Consider the following 19,523-nt stretch of genomic DNA (forward strand, 5'->3'; position numbering starts at 1 on the left):
AGGGCAGCTTTGAGGATTCATGATTTTTCATGTATTTATTCTGGCAAAATGGTTAAAACCCCAACCTCAAGGGTTCTCATATTCCGGCATGATAGTATTGTGACGGGTGTTCAATCAGGGTACTCAGTGGCCCGCTAAGAGGTGGGTCGTAACCCACTGTCCTGCCAGGAGGACACCTCCCAATGACTCACATTTTGTGTCTGATAGATGTTGCAACTACATGGCAGTAGTGGGAATCGATCTTTGATCATTCTTGCAATTCTGCCCCTTCAGAATCAACTGCACTGCCCTTATGGGCTTTTCATTTAGTATTTATTTGTAACTCTTACATGAATCTAGAAATTGAGGACTAATATATTTTGGAGACTACAGATTCGGACTTACAAGGAGGCTTTACGGAGCAACAATAACGAATACATACAGTTGTGGACTTACAATTTGACATTGGGAGCCAAGATTCAAACTCAAGCAGCAAGAATAAATGGTTTCTAGGATTCCATAATCACTAAAAATTGGCCTCTCATCAACCATGTAAGTATATACAAGTTTTCTTAGAAATTACATATCGTGTCTAAAGGAATCGGTACAGAAAGGGATTGTATATTCATTCATATTATTCTTGTACATAGAGTACTATAATATAGGCCTATGATCTTCTATACAAGGTAAGGACTTTAATTACATTGATTTAGCATCTTCTATGTTTGGTATAGCATAATTCCGCATATCTTCGGTAATTTGGAGAATATTCTACGAGATCTCCGTAATCTTCTCCAACACTCCCCCTCAAGTTAAGTGACGGGATTCCCGATACTTAACTTGCACAATACTTCTCGGAAGGACTTCGAGTTCACCGCCTTAGTCAATATGTCTGCCAACTGATCTTCAGATTTGACATAAGGCATCTCAACTACCTTTGCTTCGATGTTGTCCTTTATGAAGTGCCTGTCGACTTCCACATGTTTCATGCGATCGTGTTGAACTGGATTCTCTGAAATGCTTATTGCCGCCTTGTTATCGCAGTACAACTTGCACGGTTCTGATGAGAAAAGATCTAGTTCCTTCATAAGTTTCCGAAGCCATAGGAGTTCGGTTAATCCACTCTTAATACCCCTGAATTCTGCTTCTGCACTTGAAAGTGCTACGACCTTCTGTTTCTTGATCCTCCATGTTACAAGGTTACCTCCTACAAAGGTGAAGTATCCCGCTATTGATTTTCTATCATTTGGATTCCCGGCCCAATCAGCATCAGTGAATCCATGTATCTGTAGGTGCCCACGCTTCTCGAAAAGAATTCTGTGTTCGACTATCCCCTTCAAGTACCGTACAATTCGTAGAATTGCCTCCCAATGCTCCTCTTGGGGTGCGTGCATGAACTGGCTCACGACCCCTACAACATATGCAATATATGGTCTTGTGTGTGACAGATATATTAACTTCTCGACCAATCGTTGGTACCTTCCTCTGTCAGTCTGTTTTGCCCCTTCCTTTATCTGCAGACCGTGGTTCTGGACCATTGGAGTATCTGCTGGTTTACAATCTATCATCCCAACTTCAGCGAGTAAATCCAGCACATACTTCTTCTGATTGATGAAGATTCCTTTTTTTGACCGCAGCACTTCTATACCCAAGAAATACTTCAACGATCCTAAGTCTTTCATCTCAAATTCGCTGAACAGATTTTTCCTCAACTCCGCCATTTCTTCTGTATCATCCCCGGTGAGAATCATGTCGTCCACATATATAATCAGGCACGTGATTTTCTCCCCTCTTCGCTTGATAAACAACGTGTGATCAGAGTTGCTTTGTCTATACCCATACTTCTTACAGAACCTCCCGAACCAGGCTCTCGGGGATTGTTTTAACCCGTAAAGGGTCTTCTGCAGTCTACATACTTCTCCTCCCTGGAATTCGTCAGTGAACCCGGGCGGGGGATCCATGAATACTGGTTTTGTCAACTCTCCATGTAGGAAGGCATTAGTCACGTCAAACTGATGAAGTGGCCAATCCTTGTTAGCAGCAATTGAGAAGAGAACCCGTACAGTATTGATCTTTGCCACCGGTGAGAAAGTCTCAGCGTAATCGACACCATAGGTTTGGGTGTATCCCTTTGCCACAAGTCTGGCTTTATACCTTTCTATTGTGCCGTCTGGCTTCCTCTTTATTGTAAATACCCATCTGCAGCCAACTGTTCTAACTCCTTCAGGCAACCTATCTTTGACCCACGTATTGTTCCTTTTCAGTGCCAGCATGGCCTCTCTCCAGTGTTTATGCTCCATCGCCTCTGTGGCTGTTTGTGGAATTTCCTCTTCATCATATAGGGCAGCTTCAAATGCCCTTGCCATTTTCGTCAGGTTTCCTTGCACGAAGTTTGCTACTTCGTATCGACTTTTCTTTCCAATCTTTTCCGGGGAGTATCTTTTTGGTGGAATTCCCCTCGTGCTTCTGGGGGGAAGGACATATCTTCCAGTGTCACTATCAACTGTGTTGTTCTCCTCCAATACTTCTGCATCTATCGGGTCAGTATCAACCGTATAGACATTCGGTTCAGATATTACCTCGGATATCGGCGAAGCAGGATCGAAGGATTGCGGTTGAGAGGACTCACTTAGCAAGACATGCTCGGCGGTAGTGACAACTGGTTCTGGTGGCTCCTCAATCGAAGAATTTGGAAGTGGCACAACCCAACTTAGATAGTCCACAGAAGTATTAGACTCATTCTCCCCCTGACTACTAAGGTGGGTGTGGTAGAAGAATTCGGTCTCCAAGAAGTTACAGTTCATGGTAGTGGTTATTTTCCGAGTGGTGGGATCAAAACATCTATAGCCTTTCTGGTTCACCCCATACCCAACGAAAACACACTTGGTAGCACATGGGGATAATTTGGTTCTCTCGTGTTTGTCAATATGGACATAGACTGTGCAACCAAAAATCTTGGGTGTAAGGTTCAAATGTTGTGGAATTTGGGTTAGAGAGGATAGGATGTCAAGTGGGGTTTTTTTGTTCAGGATTTTTATGGGCAGGCGGTTCATGAGATAGACGGATGTGGCTATGGCTTCTGGCCAAAAATATCGGGGGAACTTTGGATTCAATCATGAGGGCACGGGCTATTTCTAGGATTGTCCTATTTTTTCGTTCGGCTACCCCATTTTGTTCAGGTGTATAGGCGCAGGAAGTTTGATGGATCATCCCCTTTTCTTGAAAATTTTTTGTCATAGGGTTGTTAACAAATTCCCTCCCATTATCGGATCGAAGAGTTTTGATTGAAGTATGAAATTGGGTTTGAACCATGTTAAAAAACAAGATAAACTTATCTAACACTTCAGATTTATGTTTCATGAAATAGATCCACGTCATTCTAGTGCAATCATCAACAAATATAACGAAATATCGAAACCCCTTCCCCCCAATAAAAGGTGCTGGACCCCACACATCAGAATGAACCAAAGAGAAAATAGATTTCACACGAGTGTTTGAAAGCTTAAACGACTGTCGGTGGCTTTTCGCCAAAACACAGGTTTCACAAAAGAAATCATGAGGAATAGAAAGTTTTGGAAATAGTAATTTAAAGTAACCAGGGGAAGGATGTCCTAGTCTTCGGTGCCACAGCCAAATTTCTTGTTTCATGGACCCGTGAGCCAGCATCGCACTACCAGTTTGAGCTATCTCTTTCAACTAGTAAAGTCCACATTTCTCAGTGCCACGCCCAAGTATCCTCTTCGTCCGAATATCCTGTAAAATGCAGAAATCAGGGTGCATCATAAGTGTACAATTCAATTCCCGTGTTACATGACTGATAGACATCAACCGTTGAGATAGAGTCGGAACATATAAGCAGTTTTCAAGGCGCAGAGTAGTAGATATTTCAATAGTACCTGACCCTTCTACCGTAATCAATTCCCCACTAGCCGTTTTAATATAAGTCTTGGTAACCGTACTCATGTTAATAAAATCATTCCTGTCCGGGGTCATAGTATCCGTTGCCCCACAATCAAATATCCAACCCTTCGATATACTAGCCCTTTTATTCACATTGAATGCAGCGGAAATTCTTTCAAGGGGAGCAAATGAATTTTTAGACACATAATCACACAATTGGGGGCTATTATTCGAAATTCTATCATGTTGGGGGTCAGAAATCGAATTTGAGCATTCTGGGGGGTCTTTCTGCAAAACATGGGGTTGATATTTGTATTTAGAATTCTTGTTGAAATTCTAATATGCAGGTTCTAGGGGTTTTAATTGAAAACAAAGTGGGTCTAGGGTTCGGTTTTAAACCAAACCCGATACCTCCATGCGTCGGCGCCGCTCCTTCTCTTCCGGCGAAATTGCCGGCTCCCCGGACGTGGCCGCCGTCGGTTGGACCCTCTGGGTTGTCTCCTGACCCGTGACTAGTTGTCCCCCCACGATTTCCGTTCTGATTTCGCGGTTGACCCTCCTCGGTGACTCCGACCGCCATCTTCGCTTGCGGCTGCTGTGCCGCCCTCGCCTTCTGCCTTTCTTCCCACCACTCCGGGTATCCGAGGCGTTTGAAGCACCTCTCGTACGTATGCTTTGATTTCTGGCAGTGAGTACACCAGAGGCCGGATTTGTCCGGTCGTCCTCCCGACCGGCTGGTTGCGACGGTGGAGCGAGGCGGTCCTCCGTTCCGATATGGCGGTCGCTGACTCTGGGCCGCGAATCCGCTCCCAATTCCATCCCCAGATGATGTGTTCCCGGCTTCTCCGCCGATGGCCTCGCGGGTAGGAGATGACGATGCCGGTGGCATGACTAGACGTCGAGCCGCCTCCGTCTTCACCCACCCGTATGCGGCTTCAACTGATGGGTAAGGGTCTTCCTTGAGAATGTCGCGCTTGATGGAATCGTACTCTGGATTCAGTCCGGCGAGAAACTTGAATAGCCGTTTCTCGTTTGCGTGGGTTCGGTATTGGTTCACACCTTTGTCACAGCACGTGACTGGCTGCTTTTGGCATTGGTCGACATTGATCCACAGCCCGTGGATCTTCCGGTAATACGTTTCTAGGTCCATACTCCCCTGTTTAATCGTGATTATTTTCTCCTCCAGGTCGTAGATGAGGTATTTGTCCGCTTTGTTCTCGAAAGTGATAGCGAGGCTGTCCCAAAGTGCTTTCGAGGTCTGATGATGGGCGAAATCAGCAATGATCTCGTCCTCTATATTGTCGACGATCCAAGAGAACACTATCAAGTCGTCCTCTTCCCAATTGTTATACTCCCGGCTTCCGGGTTCCGGGGGCTCTTCCCGGATGTGTGAGTAAGCGCCCCTTCCTCCTATCTTGACTTTCATAAGTCGAGACCATAACGGGTAATTTTTCCCGTTGAGTTTGAATGCCACCGTGACATTCTTGCTATTCTTCAGTGTCGGTTCTGGATTGATTTTGTTATCGTTGGTTTTGGTATCATTCGTTTCTGACATTTTGGATGTAGGGTTGGTTGCTCTGGTTCTTGGCTAATAAGGGTCGGGATTGGTATATTTTCCGGCTATGATGATAACTCTCTGAGCCGAGAGGCAGCCGACTCTGATGCCATGTCTAAAGGAATCGGTACAAAAAGGGATTGTATATTCATTCATATTATTCTTGTACATAGAGTACTATAATATAGGCCTATGATCTTCTATACAAGGTAAGGACTTTAATTACATTGATTTAGCATCTTCTATGTTTGGTATAACATAATTCCGCATATCTTCGGTAATTTGGAGAATATTCTACGAGATCTCCGTAATCTTCTCCAACATATCGAGTAGTTTACGATGATACCAAACACTTGTCAAGCACCATAAAAAGAAGCTAAAATCGTCGAAATACTTAGTATACAAATGTCCCTAGATAATTTTTGGCGGTAAATATACCCATGAATACAAGCATAACCATGGTCGGAATTTATGAAGATGACTATACCTACAAGTTAAACTTATTTGTGACAAACAAGTAGTATTTCAAAAAATGTCTACTCCCTCCGTCCGCCATTAAATATCACATATTTGACCGGCACAGGTTTTAAGAAATTATTTGACTTTATGAAGTAAAGTGGGTAGAAAAGTTGATGGAATATGAGGCATACTTTTATATATTGATTTTATAATAAAATGTGAGTAGAATGAGTTAGTGAAACGTAGACGATAGAGTATTTGGATTCAATGAACAGAGGAAAGAAAAGTGCAATGATACATGTATGGAAAATGGGCCTACCATGTAAACAATGCCTATTTGCACATTGATTTCTGAGCCATTAATTGAAAGCAATTCTAGCTAGCTTAATTACTCCATCCGTCCCACAATAATTGTCACTCTTATTATGGACATGGGTTTTAAGAACGATAAAGAAAAGTTGGTTGAAAAATTTAGTAGAATATGAGACTCATTTTTTATATTAGTTTTATAATAAATTGTGATTAAAGTGAGTTAATAGAATGTGAGATCTACTTACCATTTATGATAAAAAAAATAAAGTGTGACAATTATTATGGGACGGACTGAAATAAAAAAGAGTGATAATTATTGTGGGATAGACTATATTTTATACCCCTATATTTTGTCAATTAACTAATACTAACAATGTCTCCACGATCAACGAAATACTAGTTTTTAAAATATTGCGCATACAAATTGTACCCCTTTCACATTTAATTTTCTTATTGTCTTCCAAGTTATATATGCCACTTTCTTATTTCTTCCTTTTCATATGTAGGCATTTGTCAGTTGGACTCCAATAAAAACTAGCAAAAATATAATATTTCATCTATTATAATTTTTCAATTCATGGTGGGAAGAGCTAGAAGACTCTTAAATTGATGCGACATTAATTCTTATGCAGCATAATAGCAAGTTGGCAAATTGAAGGTATAGAGCCAAATAATAACTCAACATTTGGTGTTGAACTAGAAGCACCTCTTTGGCATTTTATTTCATTCATGTCTATTTTTAAAATCCAGATATGCAGATGCTATGTTTGTATATATTTATATAGGGTCATGATCTATGGCAAACACCTCTTAACCATATAACTAGAGAACAAATAATAGCCACAAGATCAAAAAAATCAAGGGCTAGTATTAATTTTTGAATTTAATGAGATATTAGTTCCCTCAATCACAAATTTACTCCACAATAATAAGGCGGGGGTATAATGGTCATTGCACATCCAAAATTAGATTACATCATTGGCATTTGAAAAAGAAACCGCATTCTTCTCTTCTCCTCCTCTTCCTTCTTCTGCAAAATAGTTCTCAGCTCTCCTACCGCCGATTCGTCCGATTGAAGAGGAATTCGATTGGAAATTATCAATATTTTCGCGATTCAAGTGACTCTCTTTCCCCGACGAAGGAATCTGCATCGGTGTCTCCAATCATCACTCTTCCAGCGGCCAACAACACCGCCACCGTCAACAAGGCGGCGGCGGCGCTCCGGAAGGAGCTCATCGCGGTGATCAAGGAGAAGAAGGAGGCGATGGCCAAGGGCGGGCCGCTCTACGACATCTTGTCGCACATGATCGTGGCATCTGACCCCGAGCGGGAACACACAGATCTATGATATAATTTAGCCTGCATTTCCCAATTTATCTTCTGTTTTTCTTAGTTTTGATTTCCTTTAATTAGGGAATTAACATTAGGTGATAAGCTATCGTTGCAATTTTTATGATGGGATGTAGTGTAGTATTTGAATTTTGTGAGATTTTAGCTATGCATTTCAGATGTAGCCCCTTTCTGTTTCTTCTTGCTCTGATCTAATTATAATATCAATGTTGAATTGTCCCAAAAATAATCATGCTAAGAGTGAAGAGTGAAGTAAAATCATGCTAAGAGTGATGTGTTTTGTAAACAAGAGTGAAGTAAAATCAGAACAAGAGTGATGTGTTTTGTGATCAAGAGTGAAGTAAAATCAGAACAAGAGTGAAGTGAAATCAGAACAAGAGTGATGTGTTTTGTGAACAAGAGTGGAGTGAAATCAGAACAAGAGTGATGTGTTTTGTGAACAAGAGTGAAGTAAAATCAGAACAAGAGTGATGTTTTGTAAACAAGAGTGAAGTAAAATCACAATAAAAGTGATGTGTTTTGTGAACAAGAGTGAAGTAAAATCATAATAAGAGTGATGTGTTTTGTGAACAAGAGTGAAGTAAAATCAGAACAAGAGTGATGTGTTTTGTGAACAAGAGTGAAGTGAAATCAGAACAAGAGTGATGTGTTTTGTGAACAAGAGTGAAGTGAAATCAGAACAAGAGTGAAGTGTTTTGTGAACAAGAGTGAAGTGTTTTGTGAACAAGAGTGAAGTGAAATCAGAACAAGAGTGATGTGTTTTGTGAACAAGAGTGAAGTAAAATCAGAACAAGAGTGAAGTGAAATCAGAACAAGAGTGATGTGTTTTGTGAACAAGAGTGAAGTGAAATCAAAACAAGAGTGATGTGTTTTGTGAACAAGAGTGAAGTAAAATCAGAACAAGAGTGATGTTTTGTAAACAAGAGTGTAGTAAAATCACAAGATACATCAGTAACATTAAACGTAGACGGAAACTAACTATATCGAAGACGAATCTTAGAGCCTACAGCCACCGCGCCCCGCTCTTGTTCCGAAACTCCGCTTCTCTTCTACGGCAGCTCATCGTTGCGTCTCCTTACCTGCCGACGCTGATTCCGGTGAGTCCGACTTAGAGGTAGGTTTTGATTTGCGATTGAATCCGCCAGCAGCCCCTCCGCCCCGATCGCCTTTGCCAGCTCCCCCACCGCCGCCAGTATCCTCTCCGGCGCCACCCCCAGCTCAGAATTACGATTTGGAAGAAGAAAGGATCGCAGATTTGGAAGATTTCGCGTAATTTGATCGCATGTTTTAATTCAGAAAGTAATTTCCAAAAATACCCTCAGCATATTTTATTTTATTAAAATTAATAATATTTGTTCCATTAAGATGTGTGGCTGAGATTTGTTCTCTAGTTATACCCTTAAAAATAGTTATATCTTGATCACTACCCTATTTATATATACATAAATAATAAATAAATGTCTCGAGTTTTATGGGATAGTCTGATTGGAGAGTTCATAATTCAATAATCATAAAATCATAAATTTTAGAGGCTAAGCCGACAATTACAATTCTCCCTGGCTAATTTCTGATTTGTTCCCATTATTTTATCTGTATAGCTAGAAATGGTCTCTATGCAGAGAAAAGAAAAATCCTAGCTTAAATATTTGTAGCAACCACAAATTTGGGGAGGAAAAAATAGTGGATTTAGAGATGTAGTTGAAAATAGAAGAAAAATCATCAAAACTTGGTAGACACAAAAGTTAAGACTTGAAATGGATGTTGTGTTCGACCTCATATGCGCCGAAAAATTCCAATAATTTCTTGATCACAAAAAGTGGAGAAAGGAAGTAATTGGCATCTATCAATAATGGCAACAATATTTTAGTCTTGTTATTCATCAACATTTTAGGAGATGAACTAACAGTATTAATAAGAACGCAGAAAGGGGAACAAAAAATAAACTATGGAGAGAGGTTTCAAACCCGTAATCATTTTATTAGTTCATGCTCATCATCATCTTTTTTTTTCATTTTCAGATTCTATTTTTTCATTTGGTTTTAAATAACAATCCCAATATGTTTAGCACCTTAACGTCAAAAGCATTTAATATCTCTATTTGGAGTCAGAGTAAAAATACCTTTACCCTTTTCAATTGCATTGGACTTGTAGTTTAACATATCAATTTGAGGTTTAAGGATTTTTCCAAAATTAGATTTGGATGAAGACCATTCCTGATTGTCGGCCAATTAATTCATTATCTTTCATTTTCGCACATAAATGGTACCTGATCTTTATTTTACTATATCGTTTTTTATCTATAAATCACATTTTTTTCCTATTATAATTTTCACCCAAAAATGCTATCTAAACAAATATATTTTCTCATTTGTGTCATAGAGGATAATTTGGCATAGACAAAACTAGTACCAAAAGCGATATTATAATATCTTCTCTCATACTCCTCACTCTTTATACTATTATTATTAATCAATATTAATATTATTATTTTAATGTTATAAATTAATAATTAATTTAATTTTTTAATATCATTGAAATATACTTAATTATAATTATAACTATAATTATATTTAATTATTATAATAATATTATTGTTATAATACTAAAAATATTAATAAATAATCACAGTACACTTATTTAAATTATGAATCATACAATAATGCTATATAATAATAATAATAATAATAATAATATATTTATATTAAATTAATAACTAATTAATATAGTCTTAATAAAAATTTAAAATTTTGAATTGTATATAATGATATAAAGAGTTGAATATTTTTAGTTAGGTGTTTCGGCCCTAAAATGAGTATAAAATAATTTAATAAAATTATTCAATTGATTTACTTTAAATAATTAATTTAATTAGGTGCTTTGTTCTTGATTTATATTATGAATGCAATTAGATGTATGTATAAAACACTAAAAGGAAAGAAGAAAAAGAAGAGAATAAAAAAAGAGGAAATATAAACTAAGTAGAAAAAAGAAAGAAGAAAGGAAGATAAAATACTAAAAAGAAAGAAGAAAATGATGAAAAAAAAGAAGAAACTAAAGAAGAAAAAAGAATAAGAAAGGAAGAAAAAAATCACATGTTTGATACTCCCTCCGTCCACGAATAGGAGTCCCGTTTACTTTTTTACACTTGTTTTATAAAAATGATAACAAATAGTTAAAGAGGAGAAATGATAGAGTAAGAGAGAGCATAATGTAGATGAGACTCTTGTCTATGTTATTCTCTCTCTTACTTTACCATTTCTACACTTTAACTATTTATTATCATTTTTATGAAACAAGTGCAAAAAAGTAAACGAGACTCCTATTCGTGGACGGAGGAAGTACTATTTAATTGAAATTTCCAAAAATATCCTCCATAATAAAAAAAATCACAAGTTTGGTACTATTTAATTGAAATTTCCAAAAATATCCTCCATAATAAAAAAAATCACATGTTTGGTACCTAGCGTTATTTTTGCCACGGAGTACCAAAAACGGTATAAAATAAAGACCAGGTGCCATTTATGTTGAAAGTGAAATATCGGGTATCATTTATGTTGTTCACTCTATTTTATTTGCAGGATTACCATTTCTCCCTTCTTTTCATTAATATCACAATATAGATATTACTTTCATATTTCTTTCTATACCATTATATATTTTCTTATCATACGATCTCATATAATATTTCTTTGACTAACATGTAGTACCATTTAAATTCTAGTTTTATAATGTATTATTCCCTCCGTTTCATTGAAGATGATTCACTTTCTTTTTTTCAGTCTATTCCAATCAAGAGACTCATTACAAAAAATGAAAATACTTTTATTTCTACATTATTCCCTCTCTCTTATTTTATTCTTTCCACTCAATACTCAAAATTAGATTGCATAAAATTCATCTCTCTAGGGCCAGAGAGAATATACAAATAAGAATAGCATGTAAATAGTCTAAGGTGAACACCACCCACACAGGGTGCATTTTTTAAAAAAAAAATACTCCGTAACAAAATATAATGAAGGTAGAATAATTAATCATAGTCAACAGTGAACATAGCACCAAAATCCATAAATGAAGGTATAAATCTATAATATTAGATATATAGGATTAAATTTCAAATCTCAACAGATCACTGGTAGTACATAAGCTGCTGGGCGGCAGCTATGTTCTGATAGCCACCATCGTAGATGGCCTGACTAGCGCCTGCACCCATTCCCATCGTTGCTGGCTTCAGAGCGTGTTGACCCTGATGAGGCATGAGGCCAGGGACACCACCCATCTTGCTCATTGCCATTTGCCGCTCATATGCTAACAGGTCTGCAGCAGATAAGCCGTGCAGCGGTGCAGGTGCAGGTGGAAGGAGTGGGTTTGAGCTAGTTCCAGGCGGTGTTGGTTTGTTACCCCATGAACACTGAAAAATGAAAAATATCTTGGAACAAACTGTGACAAGATTATAAAAATTTGAAATATATATTGTTCCTGACATTACATTTTGGACATAAGTGTAACATGAGGGAGGAGAATGACCATTATCCATGATCACATTCCATATCTTATTGAATATTAAACTAGTGATTATGCAGGATAAACAGAGTCGCCGCAGTTTTCCAGTAGAAGTGGAATAACAAAAATCAAAGGCAAAACAGAGGTGAAGGACGAAGAAAGGAAGGATCGAACTATGGAAGGTGGCAACTACAAGTAGGGTGTGTTTTTTATCTGCACCAGACATTGATCACCACAGCCACCTTGGGGCGATTCAAGTTGGGCCCGTGTATCCTACACCCTTGGGCAATCTTCGGTATAGGAGGAAAATTAATCTTTTATTTTATTCATCTTTGTTTATTACCTATCTCTGTTTTCTTTTATCTTTCACTCTTTCTTATTGTCCATCAGCTTCTTCACTGTTATTTATCTTTGTTTATTTCCCATCTCTTTTTTCTTCTATCGATTCGATTTGGGCCCGTGTATCCTAACTGTGCAATATGATTCGTATGCTGAGATATTAGTGAATGCTTATAACCGCCTATTACTCTGTATCATTCTCCATAAAGACTAGTAGGAACAAATCAAACCTTAATTTGTTTGCCGCAAAGATATGACTGAGCATTTCCCAATTGAATGGCGACAGAAGCCTCTGCATGGGTGCTGTACCTCACAAAGCCAAATCCTTTATCACGTTGCACCCTAACTTCTTCAATTGATCCTACACCAAGTGCATGGAAGTGGCGGTGGAGGTCAACCTGGCTTACCTGGCAGAATAAAACCAAGGAAATTAAATTGTGACACCAAGTTCTGGTCAACTAGTCAACAAGTGAGATGTGTTTAAAATTGATTATTCAATCAATCAACTATCCAAATCAAGTTATCATTGCGGAAACCCATGAAGAATCACACGCTTATCCATGTAAACTGTCATGACTAGTTGCATACTATTCTATATATAATTTTCTTAGACCATTAAAGAGTTCCATATCCCAGCATTCCGACAAAGTCATATTCTGGTATCATATCACAGGAGACAATCTAACTAAGGGAAATGGAGAAGCAAGCAAAAGAGGACTTACTTCTGGAGCAAGATTACCGACATACACAGTGGTGTATTGAGGGTTATTCTCGGGGGCATCAGTGCTTGCTGCCTCCTGAACCTCCTCTGTAAAAGCAGAAGTATGCATCAGCTATGGTCACACCATTATATAGTCATCACCTAGTGACTACAGCTAGTAGACACGAAAGGAAGGCGATAAAGAAACTGGTATGTAGTTGTTTCTAATGGAAAACCAACAAAAAGCACCCTCATGCAACGACTAAAACATCACCCAGATATAAATCAACATTATTCGTTCAACAGCCTGTAATTACGCACTTCAGAGTTCAGAGTCAGTAAAATAAAATCTTCTAGTTTCTTACAACGACTAAAACTTATACTAGTTCCTTAACATACTCACCAGAAGAGCCGTTTGTTAGTTCCACAACACTTTTAGCATCCGAATTCTGCTTTTCATCAGTGGTACCAGCACCCTTTGTGGCCCAGTTACAGCGTATCTGCCTGTTACCAAGCCATTTTCCTGCAAAGTTTCATATAAAGCAACCTTAAGCTCAATGTTAATTGAAATACACAGTGTTTTTAAAGGAATTAACCCAAACCATTCCCACCAGTTAAATCATTTATTGCGCTTTGAGCTTCCTGGAAAAAAAGGAAAAAAAAAGCATACTCAAAATTTCTGTATAATGTAAACACTAGCATGAACAAAAGATCAGGTATCACATAAAGATTTACCTGCTGGTTGCGGAAGGAGACGAATCCAAACCCCCTAGAACGGCCAGTCTTTTGGTCCCACATAACCCTTGCATCACTAGTATAAACAGAGATAGTTAACACCTCTTAGAACTAACGACTAACGAGCACATGAAAAGAATAAAAGCATTAGCGTGACAAACAAGAGTAAAAGAAATTAAATGGAGAGGGCGAGAGATGCTTACGAACAACTAGAATAAACAGAAAAGCATGCATACAACATAGCATCAGTAACCTCAGAGCTGAGATCACCAACAAAAATGTTGTAGTGGCCTGCAATCAGATTTAAACTTTCATGAGACACTCAACGAACATACAAACTATAAGCTAATTTAGCCGATGCCACATGTATAAAAACATCAAAGAAGATGCGCGCACTTGATGTATCTTCCCTCTGACCACTAGCATATGCCCAGTTAACTTTGATAGGCTGCCCAAACCTGAAATTCTCAAAAGGTAATATTACTGTGAACAGCACAGCACTTAGAGATTAAATCTTCACTCTTCAGTAGTTACTACTCACAAGTGCCTTCCGTTAAGAGTCATTATCGCAAGTGAAGCACATCTGCGATCAAAGTAATGAATGAACCCATAGGATGACTGCACCATAACATCAAGCAAACAATGTTAATACAATCCTAAATTTAGATGTATGTGAATAACTAGAAGGTTTTATTTGAGAGCATTCACACCTTTTCTTTTCTAACAAGCTTGCAGCTCTCAACCGGACCAGTACTTGCAAAAACTTCTTGAAGAAGCGGTTCTGTCACCTGTATATGAATGTTTCCAACATACCTGCATTTTCTCAAAAAAAAAAAACAAATTGGAAGTTTAAAAAGTAAAGAAAAGAAAACAAAGAAAAATAAAGGAATTTATGAGAATCCTCCCAAGAATGACAAAATGATACTCCCTCCATCCCATGTTCCTTGAGTCATTTCTTTTTTGCACTCATTTAGGGAAAATGATAATAGATAGTTAAAGTGGATAGAGAGTAAAGTAAGAGAGAGAATAATGTGGAGGAGAGTCTTATCATTCGTATTCTCTCTCTTGCTTTACTCTCACTCCAATTTAACTATTTATTATATTTTTTCCAAAACGAGTGCAAAAAAGAAGTGCCTCAAGTAACGTGGGACAGGGGGGAGTATCATATTTATGAGTAAGATAGTATATATATGTGCAGATGCTAGAGTATTCCTCAAAAGAAGTAGATGATCTAAAAAAGAAGGTCATATATGACTGTCAGCATCACATAGATTCTATTATTAGAAATATATACAGAGAGAGGCATGTGAATTTAATTTTGGAGCAATAACTCAGTTATATCATTAAATGCTACTCAAAAGGTTAAACAAAACAAAATAAGAAATCCAAAAATAAACACTTACACACTGCGGCATGTGGTTGGATCAAACCCAGGTGGAAGATTTCCACTAGGAATTGGCTCAATCTGCAAATGGAGAGGTGGAAATGAATTAAACCGAAGAAAAGTAATTTCCAAACCATTGGCCAGAATGCAAATCACCCAAGGGACAAAAAAGGAAAAGATAAATACACCACAAGTGAAGGATTTGGAAGGAAAAATATACATGCAGGAATGAGAAGCAAATACATTCAATATCCATCAGCTTTACACATTTAAAATGCAAGGAAACTACTGAAACTCCACCACATTTGCTTCACATATCAAATAGTACTGCTTACTTTCTGAAATAGTAAGAGGCACAAAAAAACAGGCACCAATAGTACATCTCTTAGCTTCCAGCCGAAAAATTTGCTCTCAGCTCTTTTGCCATAAATAAAATCATGTAAAGGTTGATGAACTTAAACTAACTACATATTTATCCTTTGTGAGGGAAGCCAACTGATTGCAGTGTTGCAAACTATGCTTACCCAGCAACACAATCTGCTTCAACTTTCTTTCTCTTTGCATGTGGTAATATTATATTTACCTAACCAAATCAATCTCCAAATTAGTGTTGATCTTCAGGTCTTTGACGATGACAAAAAGATTTTCTTCATGAAACAGGTAACTTCTTCTGGTGATGGACTGGTCTTTCAGATTAACCACTAACTAGACATCGAGTAGAAAAGCATATTCTCGAGTGAGCATTTCCTTATCTATCTCCTTAGAGTCACAGCTCTTTTCAGAATAGATTTTCCTATTTATTGAGAACTTACTAGGAGTATATACTAAGGTAATTGATTTTGTAATGCAGTTTCCAATGGCTCCGTATTAGCTTATCGAAAGGAAAAATAGGTTATTAGATGATCTACAGTTTCCTCCGCCTTAATCTAATCGCACTCATATACAGCCAGCAATTCAACAAACAAACAAACAACGACAAAATGGAACTAAAAAACCAGCCATTCAAATTCAAATTTCGGAAAACCACATCAATGACCAAGCATACAAAAACTTAAGTCTGCAACAAAACAAAAGCATGAAGAAAAGTAGCCAATAAAAGCAACCAATACGTAAAAAATCTCAGTGAACCAACAAGCAAACAAAATCACCTAGATCAACACGCGAAGCATTCCAAAATGCACAAAAAAATCTAGAAAAATACGTATCAATTAACTCCAAAAACAGAAGGAGCTAAACAGCTAAAAATAAATAAAAACCTGCGGAGCAGCTAAGAGGCCTGGATGGTAGAGCGACTGCTGCTGAAGAAGCGCTTGCTGCATCAACGCCTGATGCTGCTGTTGCTTAAATCTCTGATTCAGCATTTTTTTGCTTGAGTTTTCAGCTAAAAATCGATCAATCGAATGATCGAAACGGAAATATTATCCGATTAGGGCTCGTTGAGCGAGGGAAATGAGGAAAGGGAAATGAAGTGGGAAAAAAAAGAAAGAAAAACAAAATTGAGAAAAAAAAAGGACAAAATGAAAATGACTTTCTCATAGAGGAGAAATTATTTTGCTTCTCAACAAATTTATACCCCAAGTGTTTCGACTGGGTCCCACTTGACGCGTTGCAAAATAATGATGTTTTTTCTTGTTGCTAACCTTTCCTGTATAAGATTACGAATTTATTTGTCCATACGAAATTTTAAAAGTGGTTGATTAATGTTAGTTAATTACATAAAAAAAGGGTGGGCATATAACAATTAAATGAAGAAAAAAAAGAGAATTGAATATTTAATTAGAGAGAGAAAAAAGTGGTTCAATGTATTAATTGAAGAGAGAAAATTATCAAAAATAATGTGTCATCTTGGTTGAGAAAAATTCAAAAAGAAAGTGTGGTAACTTAGAGCATGAATAACGCGGAGGGCCGGGCCGCAAATCGCGAGTCCCGGCCCGTCTCGCGCGTTGGAGGAGGAGGCGGCACGGCCTGGGCCGGTCCCCGTGCCGCGATCCCAGCCTGGTGCCCGTCACGCGGCCCGGCCTGGGACGGCGTTATTCGGGGGACGGGCGGCATCCGCGAGTCCCGGCCCAGCGTTACACGCTTCTCGGGCCGGGCCGCAAGTCCAATTTATTTATTTTTTTTTTGATTTTGTGTCTATAAATACGAGCATTCCATTTGTGCATCAATCTTACGTGCATTCCATTTCAATCTCTATTATACCCTTTATTTCGGCGTCAATGGATTGGTTCAACAACGATGAACGTGAGATGGAGGAGTTCCTTAACTCGAACAATTGGTACATACCGGGGTCGCAACCATCGCAGCCACAGCTTAGTCCGGAAGTCGGTAGCAACGTCGACGTAACATCGCCGGTCAACACCGAAGAGTTCGAGCTCAGTGAGATGGAGCCCGCTCAAGAGCGGGGCAAGGAGAAGGTCGGCGAGGAGGATGGGCCGAAGAAGTACGGTCTGCAACAGACAATGTGGCTTGCGAGGAACTACATTGACGTCGCCGAGGATCCTATCATCGGCAACCAGCAGACCGGCAAGGCTTTCTGGGAGCGGATTGCTCATAAGTATAACGCTGGCCGTCTTAAAGGGTCGATCGAGCGTAGCTACGTGAAGTTGCGCAAGCATTGGGGCCGGGTCCAGGCGGATATGAGCAAGTGGAATGAAAAGTGGGCCAACGTAGTCCGGATGTGGCCGAGCGGGCACAGCGAGGCGGACCTCGTCGAGAAGGCGAAGGATGCGTTCTTCACTGACGGGAAGAAGGCCTTCAAGTACTTCGAGGTTTGGAAGCTCGTCGAGAAGAGCCCGAAGTACACCAGCGGTGCCGAGGCGGCGGCAACTGGGGCGGCGAAGAGAACCAAAGTTTCCGCCTCCGGAAACTACTATTCGAGCGAATGAGGTCCGGCGATCGACCTCAACGTGACGGACGACGACGTCTTCGGCTCCTCTCCTAGCATTCAGAGCCGCCCGACGGGAACAAAGGCGGCCAAGAGGAAAGCACAGGGGAAGGCAACTGCGAGCAACTCCGCTATGGTGCCACCGCCGACCAATCCGTCTCTGGATAAGATGTCCGACACTTTGTCGGAGATGAGTATTACATGGCGGATGAGCCAGCTGACGGAGTTGACATCGAGGGATACATCGAAGATGTCGGACGACGAGCTCGAGTTGCACCGTGAGATGATCGCCTACCTTCGCGCCCAAATGAAGAAGTAGTAGTCGTGGCCCGGGTTTCTAGTATTTTAAATTTGCTTCGTCTAGTAATGTAATGTTAATTTCTAATGAACAATGCATTTTCCCGGTTTCAATTGTTCAACGAATTGCGTTTACGAGTTAAATATGTTGAAGTTGTGAATAGTGTCATTTATTAGTTGCGGCCCGAGTTGTAGCCTGCAGGGTTAGAGCAGTTGGGGCCTGGGCCGCAACTGTAGAGGAATGATAACGTGGAGGGGACTTGGGGCCGGAAATGGGGACGGGGTTATTCATACCCTTAGTTGAGACGGATGGAGTAGTACATAGTACTCCTAAGTTTACAATACTATTAAAACTACTCAGTCCGTACACCATTAAGTGGCTTAAATTGACTTATCATGAGTGTAAGAAATGTACTAATAGAAAATGGTTAAAAAAGTTAGTAGTATGTGATTCCTATTTTTATATACTTTTTTCGTACTAACTAAGTTAAGTCGTATTTCTTTTTGGGATATCCCAGTAAAGTTGATTATTTTCTTTTTTTAAAAAAAAAACAAAACATCTAATCACTATTACTTTATTTCATTACATGCTTTACTCTTTATTTATTTTTTCTTCTTTAATTCTCTCCTAGTCCCCCTTACTTTTCGACATAATTTCTTAATCTTTGTGTTCAAAAGTGTTGTCTCAATTTATTTGGAAAGAATGGAGTATGAGTTTAAAATAAAATGTGAGTGAGATAAGTTTATAGTTAGTGAAGTCTACTGAACATAGTAAAATGTAAATGAGCTATTAAATTATGAATTGGCGAAAAAGGAAACTTAAGATACTTAATCGTGAACATAATAATTGAAATTTTATTATTTTAAAATAGACTCATAGTCCCAAATTAGATGCATCATAAATTACACCATAAATAAGCATTCCACTTCGAGTAAAGCTAAAACAATTTAATATTATTAGCAAACAAATATTACCGATAAAATTTTCAACCATGATTTTTCGATTAATGTTTTGAAAATTGAAGCGGTAAATTGATAGGAAAACTTACTAGATTATGGTTCAACAGCTCGAACCATCGAACCAGTTTAACCAAGTATTTCGATATTTTATAGGAATATTAATTTCTAA

At 38.6% G+C, this 19,523-nt stretch overlaps 1 protein-coding gene across 1 annotated transcript; it reads right to left on the bottom strand.

Moving 5' to 3' along the window:
* Positions 1-11,555: 11,555 nt before the first annotated feature.
* On the bottom strand, positions 11,556-16,735 carry LOC121780381 (oligouridylate-binding protein 1B-like). Its single transcript, XM_042177972.1, has 12 exons — positions 16,470-16,735; positions 15,233-15,294; positions 14,540-14,642; positions 14,371-14,447; positions 14,226-14,287; positions 14,033-14,120; positions 13,830-13,905; positions 13,706-13,736; positions 13,498-13,617; positions 13,117-13,202; positions 12,625-12,801; positions 11,556-11,963 (listed from the first exon to the last, which is right to left on the bottom strand). Exons 1-12 carry the CDS (start codon positions 16,572-16,574, stop codon positions 11,682-11,684), a joined length of 1,269 nt encoding a protein of 422 aa, XP_042033906.1. The 5' UTR covers positions 16,575-16,735; the 3' UTR covers positions 11,556-11,681.
* Positions 16,736-19,523: the final 2,788 nt, after the last annotated feature.

Source organism: Salvia splendens, chromosome 19 (assembly GCF_004379255.2).
Source record: "Salvia splendens isolate huo1 chromosome 19, SspV2, whole genome shotgun sequence".
In the NCBI taxonomy this organism is placed as follows: Eukaryota; Viridiplantae; Streptophyta; class Magnoliopsida; order Lamiales; family Lamiaceae; genus Salvia; species Salvia splendens.